At 38.0% G+C, this 25,861-nt stretch overlaps 1 protein-coding gene across 1 annotated transcript in view; it reads left to right on the forward strand.

Annotated features, from left to right (window-relative positions):
• LAMA1 (laminin subunit alpha 1) overlaps positions 1–25,861 on the forward strand; it is a 90,008-nt gene that overhangs the window by 34,565 nt on the left and 29,582 nt on the right. Inside the window, exons 17-37 of the mRNA XM_068397192.1 lie at positions 90–217; positions 828–914; positions 1,162–1,373; positions 1,869–1,975; positions 2,970–3,150; positions 4,455–4,591; positions 7,050–7,286; positions 9,563–9,706; positions 10,077–10,256; positions 10,873–11,058; positions 11,925–12,052; positions 13,084–13,204; positions 13,338–13,475; positions 15,173–15,294; positions 16,160–16,246; positions 16,509–16,702; positions 17,692–17,834; positions 22,035–22,133; positions 23,113–23,224; positions 23,391–23,553; positions 25,494–25,704. Coding sequence (XP_068253293.1) covers positions 90–217; positions 828–914; positions 1,162–1,373; positions 1,869–1,975; positions 2,970–3,150; positions 4,455–4,591; positions 7,050–7,286; positions 9,563–9,706; positions 10,077–10,256; positions 10,873–11,058; positions 11,925–12,052; positions 13,084–13,204; positions 13,338–13,475; positions 15,173–15,294; positions 16,160–16,246; positions 16,509–16,702; positions 17,692–17,834; positions 22,035–22,133; positions 23,113–23,224; positions 23,391–23,553; positions 25,494–25,704 — 3,117 coding nt within the window. The remainder of the gene's footprint in view (positions 1–89; positions 218–827; positions 915–1,161; positions 1,374–1,868; positions 1,976–2,969; positions 3,151–4,454; positions 4,592–7,049; positions 7,287–9,562; positions 9,707–10,076; positions 10,257–10,872; positions 11,059–11,924; positions 12,053–13,083; positions 13,205–13,337; positions 13,476–15,172; positions 15,295–16,159; positions 16,247–16,508; positions 16,703–17,691; positions 17,835–22,034; positions 22,134–23,112; positions 23,225–23,390; positions 23,554–25,493; positions 25,705–25,861) is intronic.

Here is a 25,861-nt window from a genome sequence, read left to right on the forward strand (position 1 = left end):
TATACTGCATGCAGACTCCTGCAGGGATCCCTCAGGGGCTGAAAAACCATAAAGAGTAAATATGAAAAGATTTTTTCCATGTCTCACAGGCTTGTCAACACGACACAACAGGACCTTTCTGTGATCAGTGCTTGCCTGGCTTCTATGGAAGTCCATCCCAAGGAACTTCTGAGGACTGCCAGCCCTGTGCATGTCCTCTGAGTTCTGCTGCAAACAAGTAAGTTGGTTACATGGGATTTTCTTTTGCATCTTCATCAAAATCAGAAAGTGAGATAAAGAAAAAATGACATGAAATATGAAGGAGAGAGGAGGACTGTTTTTCTCCTTTTTCATTTGAGTGTATCTCATAGAAACATTATTTTTCCAGGTAGACAAATATATAAACTAAGCTAAGACAGGTTGAGTGAACTGGTGCAATTTGTGTATGAAGGTCAAAAGTAATACTTTGACCTATCCTTGAACTTGGCAACAAAATCACCGTTATCTTTCATGTTGTTTCAGAAAACAACAGAAGGACAGAAGTGTTGCATGTGAAAAAGAGGAACTCGGTACAGAAATTGGACAGATTTGCTAGAAGGAGGGCCAGGTTTTTAGGAAGTTTTAAAATCTTCCTTTTCTTTAACAGAAAAAAAACTCAAGAAGAGTTTTTGAAAATGATAACTTTATGTTGACATATTATAATGTTTAAAGCATTGATGTTAATCTAGAAAAGTTGGCAATTACGTGGTTATATAGGTAGGTGCATGGACCTGAAAGGTGGATATTGAATGTTTGTAGAAGTCTTGTGATTCTGTGTAGATACTGACTGCCATAAATATTGTTGATAGTTTCAGTCCTACTTGCCAGATGAGTGAAGGAGGTGGAATTGTCTGTGACAAATGTTTTCCAGGCTATACTGGTTCTCAGTGTGAAAGGTATGTACACTAACTTTGGGTAAAATACCTATCATTGCCATCACTGGCTGTTCATCATCCTGCCTGCCTTGAATTGTTCATACCACATGTACAGAACATTCCTAATAAAAATTTCCTTCCTGTTTTGTCTTTGCTTGTAATACAGAGACACTTCAGATAAAAATTTAATAGGAGATACTCCCTTGGGTGGGGAGAGTGTTTGACATAACCACAGTCCAGATGATAAAGTTTTTAATCTCTGGTGCAGGTGTGCTAATGGTTATTATGGAAATCCACTCATGCCTGGACAATCGTGTGCTCCTTGTGAATGCAATGGCAATGTAAACCCTCAGGAAGATGGCCACTGTGATACCTTCACCGGACAATGCCTGAAATGTCTGGGGAACACAGCAGGTCACCACTGTGAAAAGTGTGCTGATGGGTATTATGGGGATGCAGTGATTGAGAAAAGCTGTCACGGTAAGCTATTATTATTACTCTCAAAATTTAAAGAACACAAAAATATGGTGTACATGTAGCAGAATGGATGGGGACATATGCACCTTTGCTGAAAGAGTTAACCTTCAAGTTGTGAGTTTGCAAGTGCAGGTTGAAAACTATCGGGTTGAGTTAGCCTGTATGTATTATGCTAGAGTCTGACACTTTATATTCCTGAAACTTATTGACTTGCTTAACACTGTCCCTCCAGTGACCTGCTGTAGACATTTCCTACTTCTGAATGTTACATATAGGGCTGGAAGAAACAAACTTCTCAAATGTATCTATTCAGAGGTCGTTTTTTTTGCCTTTTAGCCCAAACATGTAGTACAGGGATTACTGTAGTATATTAACATCTATGGGATATAAACAGGTGAAACACACATTACATATCAAATTTGGAATTCTGTATAATAATGAATGCACATAGACATTATAGGTTTTTTTTAATTTGGTTTCTTTTTGTCTAAACATAAGCCTGTGCGTGCCATGTGAATGGTTCCGTTTCGAGTACTTGTCATCATGAGACAGGCTTCTGTCACTGCAAATCAAATGTGGTTGGAGAAAGATGTGATAAGTGCTTGGTAAGCAAATATTTACCTGTTCCTAATATCTACATTTTCTTGTATCTTGGTCTTGCTGTTTACCTATAGATATTGATTAGAACAGATACAGAGAAGAGAAGGAAATATGTTCAGGGGAGAGGGGACCTGTTGCTGGAGCAGAAACCAAGAGTTTGTCTTCACAGGCTTTTGCGGTGGCAGGTTGCTCTGCCTGTGCTCTTTGCAGATGTGAAGCTATGTGATTGATGTAGCACCCTTCTGAATAGGGCCGTTCAGGCTAGTGCCGCACTCACTGACAGCGTACCGTCATGTTGGCTTACTGAAAAAACAAACTGAATACTGCTGACAGACCTGAAGGGATCTTAACGCTTGCTTCTGCAAAAAGTCTTGAGTGGGAATATCTGAAGAATGTGGGTGGTGATAATAAATACATCATGGCTGAATGCCAAAAAGGGATTCAGCTAAAAGACAGGCCTGTTATAAGAACAAGTAGGTATTCAGTGGTGATACAAAACAGCCATTTCCAGCCTTTGCTAAGTGTGGAACTGCCTCAGAGACCAGAGCAGGAAATCCGTGCCCAGTTACTGCCCATGTGCCAGCCCAGCTGAATGCCTCTCAATCTACATGTACCATAGGTCACTGACCTGCTTTGCTCTGGTCTTTCATTCACATTCACATAAATCTGTGCCTGATCAGCACAGCCTACCCTCACCTCATGGAAGTCTTTAGATTAAAATAACCTCAGACTTTAAAACGTAAAGTCTCACTGATGAGATTAGAGGGCCACGAGAGCATTTCAGTGTTCACTTTTTCACCCAAATGCATACTTGCATATAGCTGGGAACAGTGAAGAGAGAAGGCCAGGGAGCCCTCCCGTAGCAGTCGCACAGTGCTGACCAATATTCATGCAGGTTAGACAGCAGGAAAGTAAACAAGAGAAAATGAGAGTGGACATCATATTGTTTTCAAAAATTTATGAAATATAGCTCAAATGTATTTACTTCCTGTCCAACAGAACGGTTATTATGGCCTGCTTACTGGGCTTGGCTGCATTCCCTGCAACTGCAGTCAATTTGGCTCAGTCTCTGAGGACTGCAATCACCAGGGGCAGTGTCACTGTGTGCCAGGAGTGGCTGGAGAAAAGTGTGATCATTGTGCTCATGGCTTTCATGCGTTCCAGGATGGTGGCTGCACACGTAAGCTCTAATCCATGATCTTTTCAGGATTTGTCTGGAATTTCTTTCAGCAATATATTTTGTGTTTAACTCTGGCAAAGGTCAGTTGTTTTGATGACTATACGGAAAAATCTGTAGAATGTTCTCCTAATATTTTGATTAAGCTAGGGAATGAAACATTTCTTTGATTGCTTATTGTGTGATTCCTTGTAAAAGGTGGTGACTATAAAATAATAACTCATAAAGGTTGCATGAGAGAAATATTAAATCTTCAATAGCTCTCTTGTCTCCTCTTTTACAAAACCCTTCAGTCCTTCAGAGAGAATAGAAACTTTTTTTCTGCGATAGTAAAAGTTAAGAGCTACTACTCTTACAGATTTTTACCTTGTTTTTTCATTTTGTTCTTAAAAACATATTTTATACTTTGATAAGATATCATTGATTCTATTTTCCCATCATCACCTGGGTGTGTACAATTTTTAGTCATTGTACGGATAAAAATGTTAATCCAAACAGAGAACATGCCATCAAAAAACCTAATTTGTCATGTTAATAAGGTGCCCTTTTCAACACAGTATAGCTAAAGGAATGCCTACCTTTTCTCCAACCTGACAGAAACATTTTTTTCATGCCTCAAATAGTACAGTAATATGAAATCTGCAGTGAGATTATGTGATAGGATTATGTTTTGGAACATATAAACTGTGTCTTTACTAAGAATCAAAGATCCTTTACGTCCTTTAACCATTTCACTCTCAAAATTTTTGTAGGTGTTATTAAAACAATTAACAAAATCACTTCTCTGAACTTTTGCCTTTTAGCAAGAATAGTATTGCGTTTCTTAAATAGACAAGTGTTTCCTGCAGCAGTTAGTTATTATAAAAAGTTATCCATCCCTATCGTGCACTAAGCAATTCTTGAAAAGTACTAATTTCTGACATTAATCCTTTCACCTGCTTGAGAACATTATCATATCTCCTGATGAGTTTTGTATCCTCTACAATAGAATTTTTTTCCTACAAATTTACTCTTCTCCACAATGATTTTGTTTGGCTTTGTTGATTCCCCTGTGGAAATGCAGCACTGCTTTTTAAACTACCAAACAGGCTATGTCAAGAAGCAATAATGGGCTTTCAATAAAAAGATGAAATGTCACTCTGGTCATCATTTGTTTCTCAGTGATTAGGGATGGCAAGGAGTTCCTAGTGGAATGGATAAACTGTATTGCATAATTAAGAAAAGTAAGACTATCAGTGGTCTTGGAGCTTCTTCTCTGTAGCTAAAGCAAGGACAAAATTAATAATTTGGTCCTGTTTCTCTTGCAGCCTGTGACTGTGCCCATACTCAGAACAACTGTAATGCTGATTCTGGCCAATGCATTTGTCCCCCTCGCACTCGGGGACCAAAATGTGAACTCTGTGAAGAAAATCACTGGGGACTCTCTTCTAAACTTGGCTGCAAGGTATGGTGGGCTGGCTGAAAAGCCATGGCTGTTAAAAGCAATTTGCCTTATACTAATGTCAGAATTGGACTCTTGTTTTGAGAACCTCAATCTTTCTTCTCTGTCTCAAAGTGTTACTGCAACATGCTCACATTAAAAAAAATAAATCAGACTGTAAAGCGTTTATTGAGGAACCTTCTAAGAAAGCTGTCTTTGAAAATACTGATCAGAGTATCTATTCTGGATAGGTGCAGAGATCAAATTAAAATTTTGAAGTATGTTTTCTAACTTTTAATTGCTTAAATAGTGATACTAGAACAGATTTATAGCAACCATTGGCAACAAGGAACATAGTTTCTGTGCTAATCAAGGAGTAATATTATGGTTTTAAGAACAATGAAATCTAACTTATCTTGAAAGTCACTGCATGCTTTTTTTCTGAATATTTAAAATTAAAATTGTATGAGGTAGTTAATGTTTCGTGAATAGAAAAATGGTGACTCTCATTATCTCAGCTTAGTATTTATGACTAATCAGTAAAATGCCAACTCAGTGCAAATCCAAGGAGTAGCAACCATTTATGCAATTAGGTTCATGTAGTAAATTCCTGACAGATATGGCATTGTGCCAATCTTTATTTTATAAATGTCGAGATTTTTAAAAGCCTCAGAATTACATGAATGTAATGAGTAATTTCAATGGAGAAACCACAAATATAATCAATCAACTTGACAAGGTCTGTCATTATATGCAGGTAAGTGCTTGACAAGTAAAAGTATCAGCCAAATTGTTTTCTTTTTTCTCTCTTTAATTTTTTAGAGTAAGAAAGGTAAAAGAGTCCTATAATATCTCTTCAGAGTTTGCCATCTTAGTGATTTATAGCAACTTACTTGGCAGCCTGTCTTTAAACCACTGCTTTGTCAGCTACCAGCTGCTGTCATTCCTACCTAATGTTCTGCAAATACAATATGCTGGTCCCTGTGCAGTCTGAACAGAGGCTCCCCTGTGCTGAATAGTCAGCTATGGCAGGTTGAGATCCAGTGCAATGTCTACTGGCAAAGCCTGGAAAAGCTCTTGCATACTCTCTACATGGATGAAATGGGGGAGATGCTATTGGAAGCCCAGCTGGGCTGTTTTTGCAACACAAACTGCATTAGCGGGATACTTCACCTGGCTCTGTTTCTTGCAGTTTTCTTGGTATTCAGCATCCATTTCTGGGTGCAGTGATGGAGCAGAGCTGTAGTCATGTTTTACTTACAACCCTTTTCAAGTGTGCTGCAGCACAGTTAATTGTACCTTAGAGTCCTTATTTATCTTTATCACATATAGACAGAGATTGAAGTACGTGTAAATTATTTCTATTATGGTGATTCTTAAAATAGGGTTTGACATTCAGAGTTGTAGATCTTTAATGGTGCCTGGGGGCCAAAGTTGTCAACTTGTTTGGTCATAAAGTGTATTAGACTAGGCAGTGTAGTACCTAGTGCTTACTTCGAGAGTAAAAACTACTTAATACAAAGAGTAGTAATGGTGAGCAGCAAACTTGTGAATAATGCTAAAGGATACATAGTGATGCTAATAGATATCGTGGGTCTTTGTGTAGAGTACTTTACAAGGTAAGGCTTTTCATCACAAAGAGAGATGATGAGGAGAGAAGACTCAGGGAAAAGCTCACAGTCAGGTGATGATAGATGGAATGTACTTTTTGCCTACGCTGTTAGAAATAACCACAGAGCAAAACTGGACTTGTCAAGCAACCACAGGTATGAAATTAAGACTGAAGTTTAGATCCAATCATCTGCTTCAAAAAAGAATGGCAAATTAAGTACATCCGCTTTGCATATTTGTAATAACAAGTTCATATTACTGACTGCATAATGAAGGATGGGCTCTGCCAGGGAAGAGTATTCCTTTGGTACAGAGCTGCAGTGCATCCTGAGCTTCCCACCTTGAGATGCATTGAGATTCTTGGTTCCTCATCAAATAGTAAATGAGGCTTGACCAAGATGTAGACCCTATTAATGCTTCTGGAAATCTTAAAAGAATGTCAGTATTAAGATTTTTCTTTCTATCATATTTATAACATTATTGTACTTAAAGAATTCTTTCATCTGACATTTATATAGCATTATTTTAATTTACTTGCTGCACTTAATACATAGTATTTTAAATAAAGTCTTTTGGATTTTTTTTCTGAAACAGATTCCTTCAACTCTTTTGATTCCCATCTCAGATTTGAGAAACAACAGAGCTGCTTACTTTTTGCCATCCACTGTCTACTGGAAATGCAGTTCTTTGTTCGAATACAAACCAAACAACCCCATTTCTATGTGGAAGTTCTTCCCTTTTATTATTGTATGGTAGTTGTTGACAAACATCGAGTTTTAAGGGCCACTCTAAATTTACTGTGCTGTTTCTATTGTAACAAAATTGTTGTTAAAGATCTGCTATTTATAAACTTTTCTTCTTTTCATCTAAGGCTTGCAACTGTAGTGACACTGGTTCAACCAATCTCCAGTGTGATGTATTGACGGGTCAATGCCAGTGCAAAGTTGAATTTGGAGGACAAGACTGTTCCAGATGTGCATTAGGCTACAGGGACTACCCAGACTGTGTTGCCTGTGACTGTGACTTGAGTGGAACCAAAGCGGAGATGTGTGATGATGCTGAAGGACTTTGTGCTTGTGAAGAAGAAACCGGCATCTGTACCTGCAAGGTATTGAAGTATTCAGACACTTTTGGGACAGCATTTTGGTTCCCCACCTTGGACAGACACAACACAGCTGTAGGCAGAAGAGAGAGTAATGTTACCAACATGGCATTGTTATTTCTGTTCTCAGAAATTCCTGTGATAACACTAGGCAATTTGTCTCTCTTACTTCCCTTTGTTTAGTTTTACATAGCCAGGTAATTTTATTTCCAGTTTGTGGTCATAAAATTATTGTGGCACAGTACTGTAGTTCTCTTTTAGACAGAATTCATGGAATTTGATGTGGATGTGTGTTAAGAAGTCGGGATCAAGACCCATTGTATGCCTAATCACAGCCATTTCTAGCTGACCAAGGCTGAATCCTTGCTAAGTTTACAAAACAGCCACTGTGCATCTGATAGAAAAATGACTGGTGTCTTTCTAGTCTTATACAAGATTTGGCATATTTCATGACTATGGTCTCACTGCAGTCCTAAATTCAAACAGATTACATTTGCTCAGGGTAAGAACCATGTGTTTATTCCGTATTAAGTGAATTTCTGTAACTGTATAATTCTTGTAGTACATTGAGAGTCCTCTTTTTTGTGGATTAGTATTGTAAGGTAGAAATGAATGAGGATGCATTTGTCTTGCTTTTTCTTTTGCTCCTAGATTTCTGTCTGCCTTCTTTTGAATAGGACAAAGCACTGGCCATGAGTTCTGGGACAAAATTTTAGTAAATCTTGTTAAATATATGAAAATGGAGCTAGTGACTTCAGTGTCACTATATTTCTCTGTAGGATGCATATGCGTTCTGATACCAAGAACAAGGCCATATAAACAGTTTTTAATGGTACAGTTTTTACGTGTTTTGTTTATCCCACTTGCTTTTTTCTACAGTTGCATTTTGCCTCGCAAATGGTTCCAGTAGTAATAGTTCATCACTCATATGCATTATTTCTTAGTTGCTATTTAAAAGGTTTTTTTTTTCTCAGTACACATAGAACATTAGAGAAGAACCAGCTATAAGAGATAAAAGTATTCTGATGCAATGAGCAATACAGAGAAAATATTTCCACCTCAAGCCAGAGAAAACAATTCCTTCACAGAGTCTAGGAATACTTTGCTGCAAGAGTTGCACTTCTGAATGCAGGTCACATTGATTGAAATAATCCTGAAGTTTCTGAGAAGACAATCTTTGATAAAAAGGTTGTTTTTTTCATAACTTAAAAGCATAAATTCCCTACATGCTGTTTTGGCAATGAATTATTTAATTCTCTCTGCAGATAGATAAACAGCACTTCTACATCTTCTTCCATCCTAGATGTGAAAGCATTTTAAAAATCGAATTAAATGTTAGAAGACTCCAGTGAAAAAGCTATTATATTCTTATCGTCATTATACAAATGGAAAAAATGAAATACAGGGAGTTTTTTCTGCTCATACACACATGATTTTATTAGGTTTGGGAACAGCACATTGATTCAGATGATATAGCCTGCTCTTTTGAAAATCCGAATGGTAATGATAGGAAGAAACCAATAAATACAAAATAGAGAATCTCAACATTTTTTAAAATGTGTTTATGTTGCAAGTTCAAATATGTTTCCTATGCTATAACCAAAGGCAGTGCTTAAGAATAACTCAGGTATATTGCTAATAGTGAAGTCTGAATTGACATTCTTGTATAAAAAAAGGAAACATTAAATACAGAGATTTAGTAGTATAGATTTTTATGAAAAGGTGGGAATCTGTTCTCGAGAGACTGAGTGATAGAAAAGAACTTACTTCAAGGCAACAAATGTATGCCTTCATAGGTCTCTCTCCAATCTTCTCGTTAAAGGTGCCAGTGAGCACTGACTATTGTTTTGTGTGTTTCTTCAAGTTGGACTTACCAGTTGGGAACTGAGTGCAAAAACAGACACTTGGGAATAGGTCTCCTGATTCCTATTCATACTGAGCAGTTTCTTTCACTTTGAGAGCCCATTTTCCAGATGGGGAAGAAAAAACAATTTTTTTTCTTTCTTGAATGGAAATGTATAGCTGCTAATTTTGCTAGAAAATCAAATACCTGAGTTTTACTTGAATGTTCCATGTTTGTTTTTTTTAAAAAAACAAAAACGGCATTGGAAAATAATGAAAAAAAAATGTACTGCATAGTAAACCAGAATAGATATGATAATTGACTTCCTGTTATGTAGTTTACATAGCAACTAGTTTTTCTTCCAAAAAGAACCATCTTTCATTCAGCTAGCAAAGTAACATGAGTGTGCTATTATGGTTTCTCTTTTTATTTCCTCCAGGAAAATGTATTTGGTCTACAATGCAGTGAGTGTAAACCTGGAACTTTTGCTCTATCTTCTAACAATGCACTAGGTTGTACTCTGTGCTTCTGTTTTGGGATGTCCACATTTTGTTCGGAACTAGAAGATCATGTGAGAATTCCTGTAAGTAAAGTGACATAAATACACAGACACGGTTTGGTGTTACCCTCATGTTAGGTACCACACTGGTGTGCCTAAGGTTGCATACATTTCATCAATCAGACTGAATGTGATTGGCTAGCTTACGGAGGCAGTGGCATATGGCAGAACAAAAAAGAAAGCATAAGTGGTCATAGTCTTATTTCTGAAACCTTGTGTTACTCTCTTCACTTTAAAAAAAAATAAATATCAAACGTTTCCCAATTTTTTGTTTGGGCATTTATTACTCTAAGATGGACGATTGACTATCTCAAAGCAGCTAAAACTGTTTACGGTATATTACACTGAGACAGAATATTTTTGTTCAATGAATCTTTTGCTCTTTGTGTCACAGATAACCTTAACTCCAGATCAGTCCATTCTGCATGTAGTAGCTCAAAGTAACCTGACTGGAACAGTGGAAGGAGTATTTTCACAATTTCCTGATGTTTTACTGGATGCTGCCATAGTCAGAAAATACTTAAACACAGAAACATTTTACTGGAGGTTACCAGAGCAGTTTCAGGGAGACCAGGTAAGATCATTAAATAATTAGAATACTTTGTAGATAATTTCTTTATTGTCTAATAGTGACTCCTTTATTGAATAATAGTCACTTTATATTTTTAACATTTTTCTGTGTTAGTTCTGTTCTTGTACGTCATAATATTATAAACATTCAGTGACGTAACTTATTTATAGCAAGCACAAACAATATGTTTATATTACTCTTTCCTAATGAGATTTTTCTTGACCCTGTAAATTGGTAACACCGATATTTAATTACCATGTTACTCTCCAGAGTATGGGGGGAAGAGTGATGTATTTCATTTTACTTTAGAAACCTGAAAGAGTTTTCAGCCTTGACGCTGTATTCAGTGTATAGATCATGGAATCTCTGTTGCTTAGGAATTAAATGAAAATTGAGTGCACACCTTGCAAGGGCCTAAAAGAAGAAACTGAGACTGCATTTTAGAAATATGCATTTAACCTTGGTGCAAAAACTGCTGAGTTTTAAGTCATTTTTCATGTTTTATTGCCAATTCTTCAAAGAACTGACAGTTTTCAAGTCTTCCAATGACATTAAAATATTTTCAGCTAGTAGATCTAACCTTGGAGTAAATAAAAGTAATAGTTTTTTATCCAAACAGCTCATGGCCTATGGAGGGAAGCTGAGATATACTGTTGCTTTTTATGCTTTGAATGGCTTTGGAACCTCAAATTTTGAGCCACAGATTCTAATGAAAGGAGGTCACACCAGCAAGTTGGTCATCTATGTAGACATCCCTTCTCCTGAAAACGGAGTAAGAACTGACAAGGAAGTAGAAATGAAGGAGGTAAGCCAAAACACTGGTGTGGAAATATTTCCTTTCTTCTATGAGCTTTTACAGAAAAGCTCTATATATTTAATAAAATACTTTAAAAAATGCATCTCTGATTTCAAATAGAGTGAGTAAATAAAGCACTTGGATTAAAATGCATCTATTTTAGGGAAAAATAGGGATTATTGTGCTATAGCAGCAAATTACATTTTGACATTATTTCCTCTTTTGGAAGTGCTGATGGTGTTGCTGTGGCAAGCTTTTCAAACACAGACTCAGATTTCAGTGGTAAATGACAGGCAGGCAGGTATTGTCACTCTTAGGCAGTCTCATAATTTTGTAGTCTGTGTGTTACACTCACAGCCCAGGAGCATCATATGGGATGTGAATCTTAGCCTAGCAGGAGCAGTAAGTTGCAGTAGTGCCCACCGGACAATTTCAGAGGATGTAACGATGACCTTCTTTGGTCTCAGGGACTTTCTGCTGACGGGCTGAGGTGAGATCTAGTTTGTCTTCTTGACAGGAGGCAGGACACAGTTACAGAAGCTGTTTCTAACTGTATGTAAAATAAGTGCTGTGAAGTCCTGGTCTTTTGGCTGTCCGGATTCTCCAGATCTAGCCAGAGAAAGCTGTGGCATGCACTCCTGATCTGCTTTCCTGTAGAAACTGGTCATGGAAGTTGAGTGCAGGGAAGGAGAGGAGAAATGATATAAACCCATGTCTTGTTCTAACATGGAGCAAGATTTTGGATTTTCTGGGATGAGTTTAGACATAGTCACTGGGACTGCATTTCTGAAAGAATACGTAAGGAGGGACAGAGCATTACCTTGAAGTGAGATTGAACACTCATGGTTTTAATAATATGTCATATGTTTCCCTAGGATTCTTGGAAGTATTTTAACTCTGTGTCTGACGAGCCTGTCTTACGTTCTGACTTCATGTCTGTGCTAAGCAATGTTGAATATGTCCTTATCAAGGCAGCTTATGGCCAGGGATTACAGCAAAGCAGGTAAAGCAATCTCTGATTGCATTTACTTATTATATTTAATTTACTGTAATTTAACCTAGAAATAGTCCCAACTGAGCTATACTGTAAAGATTTAACTCAAATTAGAGAAATTTCCGATTTCCTATTTATGACTTTAGTTCTTCCTCTGATAAGAAAACATTTATGACCTTTAATGGCAGCAGAATCCCTCTTTAATTCTTTCTGTGAAACACTGAATGTTACTGCTGCTTACTTTGACAGAAAAGCCCATAAAAAAGCACAGAGCCTTACAGGCTGATGCAGTGTTCTGCAGGTTGGGTGATACAGTTAGATGCTTTCTAAATTATTTCTTTCCCATCTTATTTTTATGGGTATTGAAATTTTTGTTTGTTTTTTCAATTGAAACATATGGTCCCCTGAGTTCTTGGATTTGTACCAATCTAGGTCTCTCCTGAGGCTTTATGCACTCTGGGCAGTGGTAGTAAAATATTCCCACCTCGGAATGGTTACATTTTACTGCCATTTTGAACAGAACTAGGCTACTAATGAGAGGGAGGACATGGTATATGGTCATTGTATCTGTCAGTTCGGAAACTAACAAAACAAACAGAGGTGCATCCAATGAAAACCCAATATCTATACATCTTCACAGCTGTGAAGAAGTGTGGTTCCACCTCCAGATGTGGGATTATTTGATTCGCATGTCCTCAACTATCTTTTTGTTAGCTCTGTCCAAAAATCTGTGGGACAAAACAGATGTATTTCTCTCTAGTGTTTCTGAGGCAGAGACACATACTCTTGCATGGTGGGTTTGTCAAGTTTTGCAGACCAATGTGAATCAACCAGTACTTTCAAGTACTTCTGATTTGTTTGTTGTAGGTCCTGAAATCCCATAAATAACTAAAGAATCTTGACATTTTATTGAGATATTTGCATGGGGGAAGGGGGATCATGGGAGATTATGTATGGTAGCCCTGACCTTGAAGCATAAAAATGTTTTGGTGCTAGGATGTCTCTATATGTTCACACTCTCTTCTGCATATATCTTGTAGAATTGCAAATATCTCAATGGAAATTGCAGTGAAGTTTGAAGAAATGCATCTAGGCAGAGCTAGAGCTCATCTAGTAGAGCAATGTAGATGTCCTGCTGGTTATGCTGGATTGTCCTGTCAGGTACAGAATCCTTGAATCCTTTTTGTGTGTCTAATGGTGAGATAATAAAAAAGTTACTTAAATGGCTTTTAAAATTGTTTCTGTTGATAGCTGTCATCATATATTTTTTTTATTTTACTCCTCTTACGAATAGAGCTGTGCTCCAGGATACTACAGGGAAAAGCATACAGAACTCAGTGTAAAAGAGCCTCACACTCTGATAGCACCCTGTGTGCCATGTCAGTGCAACAACCACAGTGACACCTGTGATCCTGAAACTGGAAAGTGCTTGGTATGTACAATTTATGCATTTTTCTAATGGTTTCACCTGAGCATACAATGGCAGTAACCTATGGAATTATTTTTCTGGGAGAAGTCTGTACTATTTGGATAAAGTATAATTTCCTCCCCAACTCTGAAAAATGGAAAATCTAAGTAATATTTCCTTTGGAGTCCATTAAGTAAAATTATCAAGCTTTTTGGGCACTAACATCTTCAAATCATTCATTATTTTAATTTTAATTTTACTTTTAAAATAACTTGTGTATTAGTTCAGTTTATCTGTTTTTTTTTTGTGAGACTTTTTGGGCTTTTGTCCTTGGTCTGGCCAAGGTCTGCTTAGTCACACAAAAAAGAAGTAAAGGAAGCAGTAAGCTATTCCATACCACAGACTAGGTCAATGTCAAATTCCTTGTCTCTCTGGAAGAGAATCCTCTGGGCAGCTTTAAGTGAGGCTTTTTTAACTTCCAGAGACTAAAGTAGTATAAGGATACGCCTCAGCTAAGTTAGTTTGCTCACTTATCTCATTTTATCCCAAAGGTTGCAAAGAGGGGCCACATCTGACTAACACATTGCCTCTCTCTCGTGGGCTGACAGCCCCGCGGAGAGCAAATTCTCAGCTAACCAAATAAGGCACATTAAGTCTGTTCTCTGATATGGTTCAGTATTGCTTCCTAAAGTTTTTTCAGTTGCTTTGTTTTTCCAGTGCTGAGTTGGTTAGTTCAAAGTCAACTTCTGCTGAATTCATTCTTGAAGTCAGTTTTTAAAGTGAGTTTCCTTAGTCCTTCAAGCTTTTGTAAACCATTCTTTCATTTTCAGGTTTGTCCTAAAGTGTGTATCTCATAAGTAAGAACTACGGTTCTCATTTCTACAAGGCCAAAACACTTAGGTCTTTCACACTAGTGAGTACTAGCCATTCTTCCTCTCAGCTTCTCATTGCAGGGGTGGCAAGTCACCTATATGTTGGGATTGCTACTTAGATGTTTCTGGCTGAGTAGTGTAGGCAAAAGAGATGTTTTTCACCTCAGACTTCTGCTCCCATACAATAGGAGGCTGCATTGCTACTGCTTACTGTCTTCTGCTAACCTCTAAAATATACACACTTGCCAGAATATGAATCAAAAAAAAGGAAAGAAGAAAAAAAGGAAAAAAGAGAAAAGGAATTTTGTTCATTTAGGGAACTAGTCTGTTATAATGCCAATTTAGTGTTTTAATATTAATAGCATTGTCTGTTGGTCAGTACTGTTGACAAATTAAATGTAGTGTCTGTGAATCCTAACTGTGGATGGTCCTTGGTTTGTAGCATTCAAAAGCATTTGCTGAAACATTGAAACGTATATTTTTCATCCAGGTATCCTGTTTAATTTTTCCGTCAGTTGCTTCTTTTTTTTTTGAGGATTTGTTTTGATTTGTACTGTGATTTCCTGGCCTGAATTGGATTAATAGAAGCAGAAATATATAAACCTTAATGGAAATTTAGAACAGAAATTAGGTCAGCCTGCCTGAGGGGGTACTCACATAAGAGAAAATATGCTGTCATTCTGCTTATTTTTGCATAAAAGGTTCCTCCACTCAGAGAATGCTGACCAATGGGTAGTGACATTTAGAGATGGTTGTTGGAAACTATACATTTATTGATTGGGGAAAGATAAAGTTCCTCTTGTTGTTTGTTGTTGTTTTAAACTGTCTGAATTCCTTTTTGTGTATCAGAACTGCAGAGATAACACAGTTGGTGATTACTGCAGTGCTTGTGCCCCAGGCTACTATGGGAAAGTAATTGGATCTGTCAACGACTGCTCTCTTTGTGCCTGTCCCAGAGCCAACCCTGTTAGGTAACCACAACTTATTAAATCCAATGTACATTTTAGCATTCTGGATTTCTTGTGCTGTATGTCCCACCTCCTACTCCCCACACACTACGACACCAGGAGTTAGCTGTCATTACACATCCTTAATTTTTAGACATTTGAAAGCTACCTATTTTAGTAAATGGAGCTTAACTTCTGAGTTCTTCACAGATAGTGGTAACTCTGTGAGGTTTTAAAATAAAAAGATTAACTGATAGATAAGTCAATTTTTTCTCTCTGAGTAGACCAGCCACATAGAATATTTTATAGATAATGCAGTAAGTTGCTGTGACATGTTTTAGTTTCAAATGTGGGTCTCTTTCCTTCATTCAAAAGACAATGCTTTTGTATTTACAAAGATTCAGGCCATCTCCAGTCAATGCAGGAACTTTTCATGAGATCAATCCTAGGGGAAGAACAAGGCCACTTTTGTTGGAAATTTATACATCTGTTTGTTTGGTAGAGGAACAGTTAACTTCATATTTTGAAAATCAAAATTCTGTGCAGGCTATTTTTTCTCCAGAAACTTGGAAAGCATATTTGTTGTTTGCTTTTGGATAACTGAATCAGAATAAGAGTCTAGCAACTCTGATATTCTCATGCAAGTCTCAGTTAGATATATACTATAGCCATGTCATGCAGCATCCATTTTTCATTGTCTTACCTTTTAAAAGGAAGGCCATGAGGTGCATGTTATACAGTAATTTAAAGTACAAATTCTAGAGTGCTGAATCAGATTGAGCAGAGGATGCTGTTGCTTACAATATTTAACCTGTGGCTGAAGGTGTTCTCTGTCTTTGTATGGTCTTCCATTTATGTACTAGCAGGTATTTGTTTATCCTTCCTCCAGTTTTAGTCCCACTTGTGTCCTGAAAGGTGTTCAGGATTACCACTGTGATGCTTGTCTCCCAGGATATGAAGGACAGTACTGTGAAAGGTGAGTTGTACATTATGTCCCCATTTATCCCCAACTCCCAAGGACAATTTGATAATTATGAGCCATGTTTGTACTTGGAATAGATTATTCAGTGTTCATAAATAAATGTATGAATGAGTGCTCGAGGACTTAGAGTGATTTGTTAGTTACTCTTAAGAAGCCATTAACTAAAATCCTATCAGTGATTCTCAAAGATAAATATAACATCTAATTTCAAGATGAATATCCCCTGATGTTCAGCGTCCCATTCCTCCCTGTGTAGGTGCTCCCTTGGCTATTATGGTGACCCTCAGCTTCCCGGTGGCAGCTGCCATCCGTGTCGGTGCAATCCAAGCGGCTCTGTTCATGTTAATTGTGATCGTACAACTGGCCAGTGCCTCTGTAAGCAAGGCATGACAGGACAGCTCTGTGGGGAGTGTGAACTGAGACATCTTCTTGTGGAAGACAAGTGTGTTTGTAGGTGGTTTTTAAATTGTTTACCTTCCCAATGGGCTTTGATCTGTTCCAGTGATATTTATGTGCACATGATTATTCCTTGAATGTTTTTATGATGTCAGGCCCTATGCTTTCTATGAAAGGAAAGAAGTCTTAACAACTTAATATTGCTATAAAACAGTGGGGGTTGGACTAGATAATCTCCAGAGGTCCCTTCCAACCTCAGCCATTCTGTGAACACAAAGGAAACTACGGTAGAGATTATAACATGAGACAAGCAGTTAATCCTTAAAATGGCTTGTTTACTGTTACAGACAAGTTTAAGGACAGATAATTTTAATACTTTTTTGCTGTCTGTAGCATACTTTTATTTATTTGAAAATGTTGAATTCCTATGTCATTGACCCTTTGGGTGTGAGGTTGCTGTGATAATACTTTTGGAGTTATTCCAGGTATGTTGGCATTCTTCACCAATAATGTCATATTCCACCAATAATTAGTCATGTAATTCCTTATGAGAGGGTGGATAGCAGAAAGAGCAAGTACAGTAATCTGCTTTTACAATGAATTGGGATTTAGGATTTAGATTTTGCTTTGTATAAGTAAAAAAAATAAACCCAAGAAATAAATGGAAATATACCACTATAGGTTTGAATTTCCTGTCTTCCTAATCTGTTTGGGTGACTCTCAGTGACATCACCCTGGATTTATAGCAATATAGCTAAGTAGGCTCAATAAGCTTATAATACAGCAAGCAGCACAAATAGCCATCAGGATCAGTAAGGCTTGAATGTGTGCTAACCTAAGGAGAGTATGTTTGGAATAGGTCCACTCTTGGGGCAGGAAGGGGAGCGCAATAGTACAAATCTGTATACTCAGAATTATTGTGCTTAATCACTCTTAACTCAAAAGGTGAAGGCACATACTGTGTAAATCAAAATAAATTTTGGTATTTGGTGGCTTCTTTTTAATACTAATATTCCTTCCTCCTCTTAAAATGGTTTATTTAGCTTGTGATGACAACTGCACAGGAGTTTTGTTAAACAGTTTGGATAATCTCAACAAGGCCATACTTTCAATGAACCTCACTGGTGTTGCCCGTGTGCCCTATGGGATATTGTCAGAGTTGGAGAATGCAACAAAACATCTGAAGGTAAAATGAATGCACAAGTAGTAGAAATACTTAGTCACACCTTTAAAACAAAACTTGCAGCCACTCACATGTGCCGGTAGTTTAACAGAAGCCCTCCTGAACTTCATGGTTTGAATGTGTGTTCATGTACGTGATACCAGATTAAGCCCATTTAGTATAGAAATATACCTTAAGTTATTTAGCTGCCTGTATTACTTTCATTTGTTGTACTAGCATTTAAATAAATGGATGAATATATTTTTCAATCAGCACTGTGATTATTGAATGTGCTGTATGTATGTGCTTCACCTGAATTATGTGCATCCCTAAGACTGGCCCAGACCTACTGAAGGCAAGGGGAATAATTTTCACCAGTGAAATAGAAACATCAGGCCAGGTCTTTTCCCTTTTTGGTTCCTTTGCTAAAGAGCTGCCAAGGCATAGGTCTCGAGGCTGTTCCCCTAGAGTCCTGCCCTGGAATGGCAGGCTGCTTCTCCATTAGCCAGGGTGCCTGGGATGCAGCAGTTTGCTTTCCTGTTGGTTATGTGGCAGTCCAAGTGCCTTACTCTGTCCTGCATGTCACGACACAAAAGCCAGGTAGAATGTTTCAGTATTGGACACTTTCAGGCTGCTGTGTGGCAAAATTTCCTTCTAGCTCCTCTCCCGTTTAAACAAAGCCTGAAATAACACATTTTGTGGTCTTAGAGGGTCATTTATTGTTGGTGAGGATTAAGTTCTTGTGGTCTCTGCACAAAGTCAGAGATAAACAGAATCCACCCTACTTCATGATCACTAAAATATGTACATTTGATAAGAGTCTGCTCAGCAATGTCAAGTAAGGCAAGCTCTAAGACAGAAGCAAAGCTGTATCTTCTTTGTATTCCACCATATCATAACAAAATCAAAATAATATGAGCTGCCTTGTGCTGCTGGATTTGGCAAATTAAGAGTTTGAATTAAAATTTCTTCTATTTAAGATGTAAGGCAGACTGAATTCCAATCAATTTACTTCAAAATATTAATAATTACAATATCTGAAGGCAAACTTGATTAAATTACATGTTTGTGCTTCAGCAGGGATACTCTTATCCTTTAGTTTTAGTTAGTAACATTTTAGTTATAAAGCTTCAGTTGTGCTTCTCTTTCTTTATGCCATAAGGCATGAATGTACTGAATTATTGTAATAGTTTAAGAATGCAATTGACACTCTGTAATTGTTTTGTGTTTGTATAGGAGCATCATCTTCTGGGACTATAAACATTATTCAATATGTAGCTCTTATTTATCACTTTAATTATAAAACAAAGTCAAATCTTATGTAAAAATAAAAGCATTTTAAGTTTCTCCTTTAGTACGTACATTCTTTTATATTAAAATCAAATCAAAGCCAGCTGTCACTCTCTTGATAGTGGGATGCTAAAAGTGATATACCACTTGTGACTATGATATCAGTTCTGTTTATGTAATGTCACAATGTTCTTTATACAACTTAATCTTGAGGGTAAGTTGGTAGTCTCGTAATTTTTCTCTGTTGGAAGCAGGTATTCCACTCTTTCTAGCTGATCAAAGATTACCTTCCCTTTTGCCTTGTCCCAAAGTAACCGTAGCAGGAAGCCAGAAAATCCTCAAGTTTATTTATGTGAATTACAGATCTTCCCTGAAGGGCTGTGCCCTGCACTGTATTGCGTCTTTGCCTCATGCTAGTTGCTCAGGAACTTGAGTATTTCCTCTTTTCTATGCATTAGGTGTGGATCTTTCAATAATGAGAAAGTTATCACATCAGATCATCTACTCCTCATTGCTTCTGCATCTCCAGTCCACCTGAGAACTTCAGTAGTTCTGTTTTTCTAGTTAGAGCCTCCTGCTTTACTCCTTCTGACATACCTAGACATACTTGCTGTCCCATTCTGGGTCTTTGAACTGAGCTTTTAAAGAAACCTTGCTGTGCTTTATCCCAGGAGGCTCAAGAGCTTCAGCTTCTGTTTCTCTTTCACTTCTTCTTTCCTCATCCTGAGGAAAACACTTTGAAATTTCCATTTGACACAAGGCTGTTGGATAATCCTGTGTATTACTTCTTTAAAAAGTTGGGCAAAATGATACTTATTCTGGTATTTACAATGGTTGGCTCTGAAACAAATCTAAAAAGAACCTTTCCCAGGCTTGCTCTCTTTGTAAGAGATGCCTTAAGTTTCTTTGCAGCTTTAGAGAAGTGGTATTCTGTTGCAGGCCTTGACTGTATCAAATATGATATATTTGGGTACAATGGCCTATTTATTGCCATATGGAGCAATTTTGAGGTGACCTTGAAGCCAAATACAGCCTATTATTCTCTTATTGGTGAGAGGATCTGCAGGGTTGCTGGTGTTACCTTATCGTGTCTGGAGGGCCAAAATCCTGAACTCCTGAGTGCCATGCACTGAGTTTTGACATGGAAACATAGAGCTCTCCAGGGTCATCCTCACAGATATAACCTAGATGTAGCTGTTTTGACAAGACTGGCTGCTGAAACAGCAGCAGCTGTGGGACTGGATGGAAGCATTTCACAGAATCACAGAATCAACCAGGTTGGAAGAGACCTCAGGGATCATCGAGTCCAACCGTTGCCCTTACACCACCCTGTCAACTAGACCATGGCACTAAGTGCCATGTCCAGTCTTTTCTTAAACACATCCAGAGATGGTGACTCCACCACCTCCCTGGGCAGCCCATTCCAATGTCTACTAACCCTTTCTGAGAAGAAATTCTTCCTAATGTCCAACCTGAACCTCCCCTGGCGAAGCTTGAGGCTGTGCCCTCTTGTCCTATCGCTAGTTGCCTGGGAGAAGAGGCCAACTCCCACTTCACTACAACCTCCCTTCAGGTAGTTGTAGACTGCAATAAGGTCACCTCTGAGCCTCCTCTTCTCCAGGCTAAACAACCCCAGCTCCCTCAGTCGTTCCTCATAGGTCAGACCCTCCAGACCCTTCACCAGCTTGGTCGCCCTCCTCTGGACTTGCTCCAACACCTCAACATCTTTCTTGAAGTGCGGGGCCTAGAACTGAACACAGTACTCAAGATGCGGCCTCACCAGTGCCGAGTAGAGAGGGACGATCACTTCCCTAGACCGGCTGTCTACACTATTCCTAATAGAGACCAGGATGCCATTGGCCTTCTTGGCCACCTGGGCACACTGCTGGCTCATGTTTAGCTGGCTGTCGATCAGCACCCCCAGGTCTCTTTCCACCGGGCCGCTTTCTAACCACTCTTCCCCCAGCCTGTAGCGCTGCATGGGGTTGTTGTGGCTGAAGTGTAAGACCCGGCACTTGTTCTTGTTGAACCTCATGCAGTTGGTCTCGGCCCATCTATCTAACCTGTCCAGATCCCTCTGTAGGGCCTTCCTACCCTCCAGCAGATCGACACTCTCACCCAGCTTGGTGTCATCTGCAAATTTACTGAGGGTGTACTCAATCCCTACGTCTAGATCATCTATAAAGATATTGACCAGCACCGGCCCCAGAACTGAGCCCTGGGGAACACCGCTAGTGACTGGCCGCCAGCTGGACTTTGCCCCATTCACCACCACTCTCTGGGCTTGGCCATCCAGCCAGTTTTTAACCCATTGAAGAGTCCACCCATCGAAGCCCCGGGCAGCCAGTTTGTCTAGGAGGATGCTGTGGGAGACAGTGTCGAATGCCTTACTGAAATTTAGATAGACTACATCCACAGCCCTGCCCTCATCTACTAAGTGGGTCGCTTGGTCATAGAAGGAAATCAGGTTGGTCGAGCAGAACCTGCCTTTCATGAATCCATGTTGGCTGGCCCCGATGCCCCGATTGTCCTGCATGTGCCGTGTAATGGCACTCAGGATGATCTGTTCCATCACCTTGCCTGGCACTGAGGTCAGGCTGACAGGCCTATAGTTCCCTGGATCGTCCTTATTTGGACAGCTCAGACTGTGGTGAAATTAAGAATCAGGAAAGCAGAAATTATGCTTCCCACTTATTACTTGATTGAAAGTACAACATGGCTGGATCCAGAGATTTGTTTCCTTATTTGAAGAAATGCTTTGTTGCATCAACTGTATGTAATTCCTTTATGTCATCTTATGTGCCTTACAAATCAGTCATTTAAAACATGCAAATAACCTAAATAGTGTGCGTAGTTATTTTCTTCCCAGAACTTTTCTGGACATACAACAAAGTCCTTAAATTACAGTGTGTTGTTTCTTCTTGTTTCTTATAGGGGTCTATAGTTCCTAGAGAAGATCCAACTTACTCAATAGCTACAGCAAAAGAAAGTCTTTTGAGTTTATCAGGAGGAATTGATCATTTGCATGAAGAGGTGGGTGCTGGCTTCTTTATTCTTAGCCTTTCTGGAGATACCCTTTGAGATTTCATAGCATGGTACATAAATGCTAGAGAGCTGTTCAGAAATTATTTTAAATCTATGGAGTTCAGTGAAAGATTTCAGTCCATTCTGTAGTCTTTCTGAGGAGGGGAGTTAATTGGTCTGTGAAATTCTTCTGCAACCTACAATGTTTTATGATGTTGTACAGGAGATTTACATGGTTTCTGTTAAAGAATCTTTTTATACTGTGATCATTTAAGGCCCTAAAACAGGAGAAAGGGAGATAGATACTTTCTTCTCACCGGTTCTAAACTGTGGAGCTTATTCAAATTATGTCATAGCTGAATATTCACCAAAAAGTCTTTGATACCTATAGAATTGTGTTTAAAATTATCTGAGCAGAAATAAATCTGTTGAAAAACCACATGAAAGGTAAACAACATTTGTATTCTTTATTCAGTTTTAACACAAGGAAAATTGTAGGTAGAAAACTGACAATAGTACTTCAGCCATTAGATCTCATTTGCTGACCATGTGTACCTATAATTTTCTGACCACGTATATGTAATCTGACTAGGTGCTTTCACTAACAGTGTTGTTATTGCTAAAAGTGATGTATCCAGAAAAGTGATGGTCTTAAGATACATTAATTGTAGTTAAAAATATATATGTAATATTTACTTGGTTAAAGAAATAGCTTTGGTAATTATGATCTTATTGATTATGAAAATAATTGATAACACAGTTCTTCACTGATATCAGAGGCTGGAACTGTCAATATAATTAAGGCATCTGCAAGCATGGAACCATCAGAGATTTATGAATCAGCTACATCTACCTTAGCAATAAATATTGTTTCCTCTCGCAAAGTATTCTCAATATTGGGAAAAAGGTGTAAAAACCATAGACAAATGTAGCTAATTAATCAGTGTTTTAGGAAAACTGTCAAAGATTGTATCTGATTTTATTGTAGACATCCAGAATTTTGAAAAAAGCTTGGCAGCTTAACACAGTGACTCAGGAAACCAGGAATAAAAGTCAAGAACTGACTGGATTTATTGACACAGTACATACAACCATCAAAGGTATCCTACTTTTTGAGATATTTCCACTTCTTTGCAAAATTTAGAAGGGTATTTCCTTTGCAACTCTCAATGAACTATTTACATGGACAGTGCTGCATTTTGCTCAAGGGGTTCGCATATATTCTTTTGTTAATGGTATGACTACATTGTTTACTCTCCTACTTAGTACTTGCTGAAGTTGCCATGTCACTAAATGAAACTCTGGGCCTGGATCTCCCACTGTCAAATGCTACATCTCAGAGCCTGCAGAATGATATTTCTGCCCTATTGGATGCATTACGCAAGAAAGATTTTGTTCAACAGCACCATAAAGCTACCAGTGTCCTAAAGTAAGCCTGTTGTACTGACAACTTTATTTTGCATGTCTATACTACGTAATATTTATTTTTGGAGAGATATCTGGAGAAATGTTTTGCCATAATAAGAGGTAGTGTGATGGATAACTAGCCAAGATGGAGCTACATGAACTCTGAATTTGGAGTTACATTATTTGAAGCTATTTGAGCATCCCATGTGATACTAATATAGCCAAAGCCTGTTCATTTGGACATGATACAAAATTCCATTGCAGACTCACTGGTTTTGGTTTGATTCAGATCTGACCTTAATACACATCTCCTTGTTGCTTTTGGCTAGGAGATGTCATAGAACTCTCTTAGTCAATTGCAAGCCCAAGACATGTCAGATCTGCTGAAGGACATGATGATTTATTGTTGCTGGAATATGTGTCACGTAGATTTGCAAATGAAACCAAGGCATTTGTTTCAGCATTCTGAAGGATTGTATTCCATTGTCTTGGTTTGTCCTCAGTTAAAGGCTCTTTTAAAATGGCTTTTGTATTTGTTATTAGTGCTTATTGCCAGACTTCGCAATATAAAACATTGACTGTTCCAACAGTGAGCAAAATTTTTGTTCCAACTTCAGAAATACTAAGTATTGCCCTAGTCCACCAAAAGCTATAAGAATGTTAATGTTGGCTTCAAGGGACAAAGATTTAGACCAGATTGGAGTATTTCTAAAAATTTGACTTTATGTGCTTTGGATTAGGCAGGTTAGAATGTTTATGTTGGTCGCATATCTGATTTTGTTCAACAGAGTACTGTGCTTGTCCTTGTATTGAATATTAAATTGTATAGAAGCTAAATGGACATACAAATGGACTAGCAATGTGCCATTTATTCTTATATTTATTAGGAACTTCAAATAGCTTTTTTTGGCACTTACAAAAATGTCTCAGAATGTCCTGTTGCATAGTAACAGAATGTTCTGACTTTCAACATCAACTTTTGAGCTGTTATACAAGGCATTTGTAAATTAACTTTTTCAATTATAGGGTCTGTTGAAATTTCTGAAAGTTCTCTGATAAGTGTCCTTTGACAGATCAGAGAAGAGAGTTAATAAGATATATAAGATTTCTTGCTCTGTAGAATTTGTCATGTAATGCAGCTGTAAATTCAAAACTGATTTAAATAAGCAGCTTGACAGTCCGTTTTTCAGGGAGCAGAAGTTACCACATAGCTCACAGGGGACTGAGCTAGTGATGACGTACTGTTAAGCAGTGTCCATAGCTGAGGTCTCTGCACACTTGCCTTGCAACTTTTTAAAGGCTATGGCTTCTGAGTGTAAGGACTCTGAATTACTAGTTTTAAGGAATACATGCAAATGCACATCTTCTATTCAATAAGAAAGATGGAATGTGTTTTGCTGTGTACAATTGTGAAATAAACTAGGTTTCTTTTTCTTTGGCTAAAGATCTGTATGATTTGAAATCAGATAAAAAGGGGCAAACATTTTTATTTGTTATTTAAACTTTTCAGGACTCTTGGGTATATGACTTGCAGTTCTGGTTACTTGTTTCTTTCCAGTGTCAGTCCTCATAACTTATGTTTTGATCCTGCATTCAGAATATGAATCACTACAATTAAGACACAGGGCAGTCCGAGAGGGATGTTTCAGAGAGGTTTTGATGTGGAGGATGTCCCAAATAAGTCCAAGCAAATGTGATTTATACTAACCCCTTTCCCCTCTTGTAACCGCATGAAAAGTTTCTAAACTGTATTCCTGCTCTCTCCCCCAGGCAGTCACCTTTTATGTGGTAAGACAAGTGACTAAGCTAATGTGTATGTATGCTATTATAGAAAAAAAATGCAGACTTTTGTAAGAAGATGCATTTAAATTAATTTCATGCGACCTCATTTTCTCCTCAAGAAATCCATGCCTAAGTTTCTCCATTGCCATTTATTTATTTTATGATTCCTGTCTTTGTCAGAGCTGCAGAAAATTTGTTGATCGATGTTCAGAAAGAGTATCTTAAATCCCAGCAGGAGCTTGCTGAACTAAAAAAGGATGCAAGCCAGCTCTTATCAAAGCACAACAGCAGACTGCAAGATGCCCAGGATCTGGTGAATAAGGCACTCGCTAATATCAATGAGACCAATCGCTTGTTTCCTCTTATCTCTAGCAACCTGGCAGAATTAAATGTAAGACTGGACAATCAGTGTCGTTGCATAAGAAATACTAAATATGAAGTTGTGTTTAAAAGCTGCTTTTTAGACTTTAATAAATTTGTACATGTTTAAGCATATTAATATATGTTATACCTTAAAAACTCAAAGGAAACCAGACTCCTGTTTGAAA

This window comes from Nyctibius grandis, chromosome 3 (genome assembly GCF_013368605.1).
Source record: "Nyctibius grandis isolate bNycGra1 chromosome 3, bNycGra1.pri, whole genome shotgun sequence".
NCBI classification, from domain to species: Eukaryota; Metazoa; Chordata; class Aves; order Nyctibiiformes; family Nyctibiidae; genus Nyctibius; species Nyctibius grandis.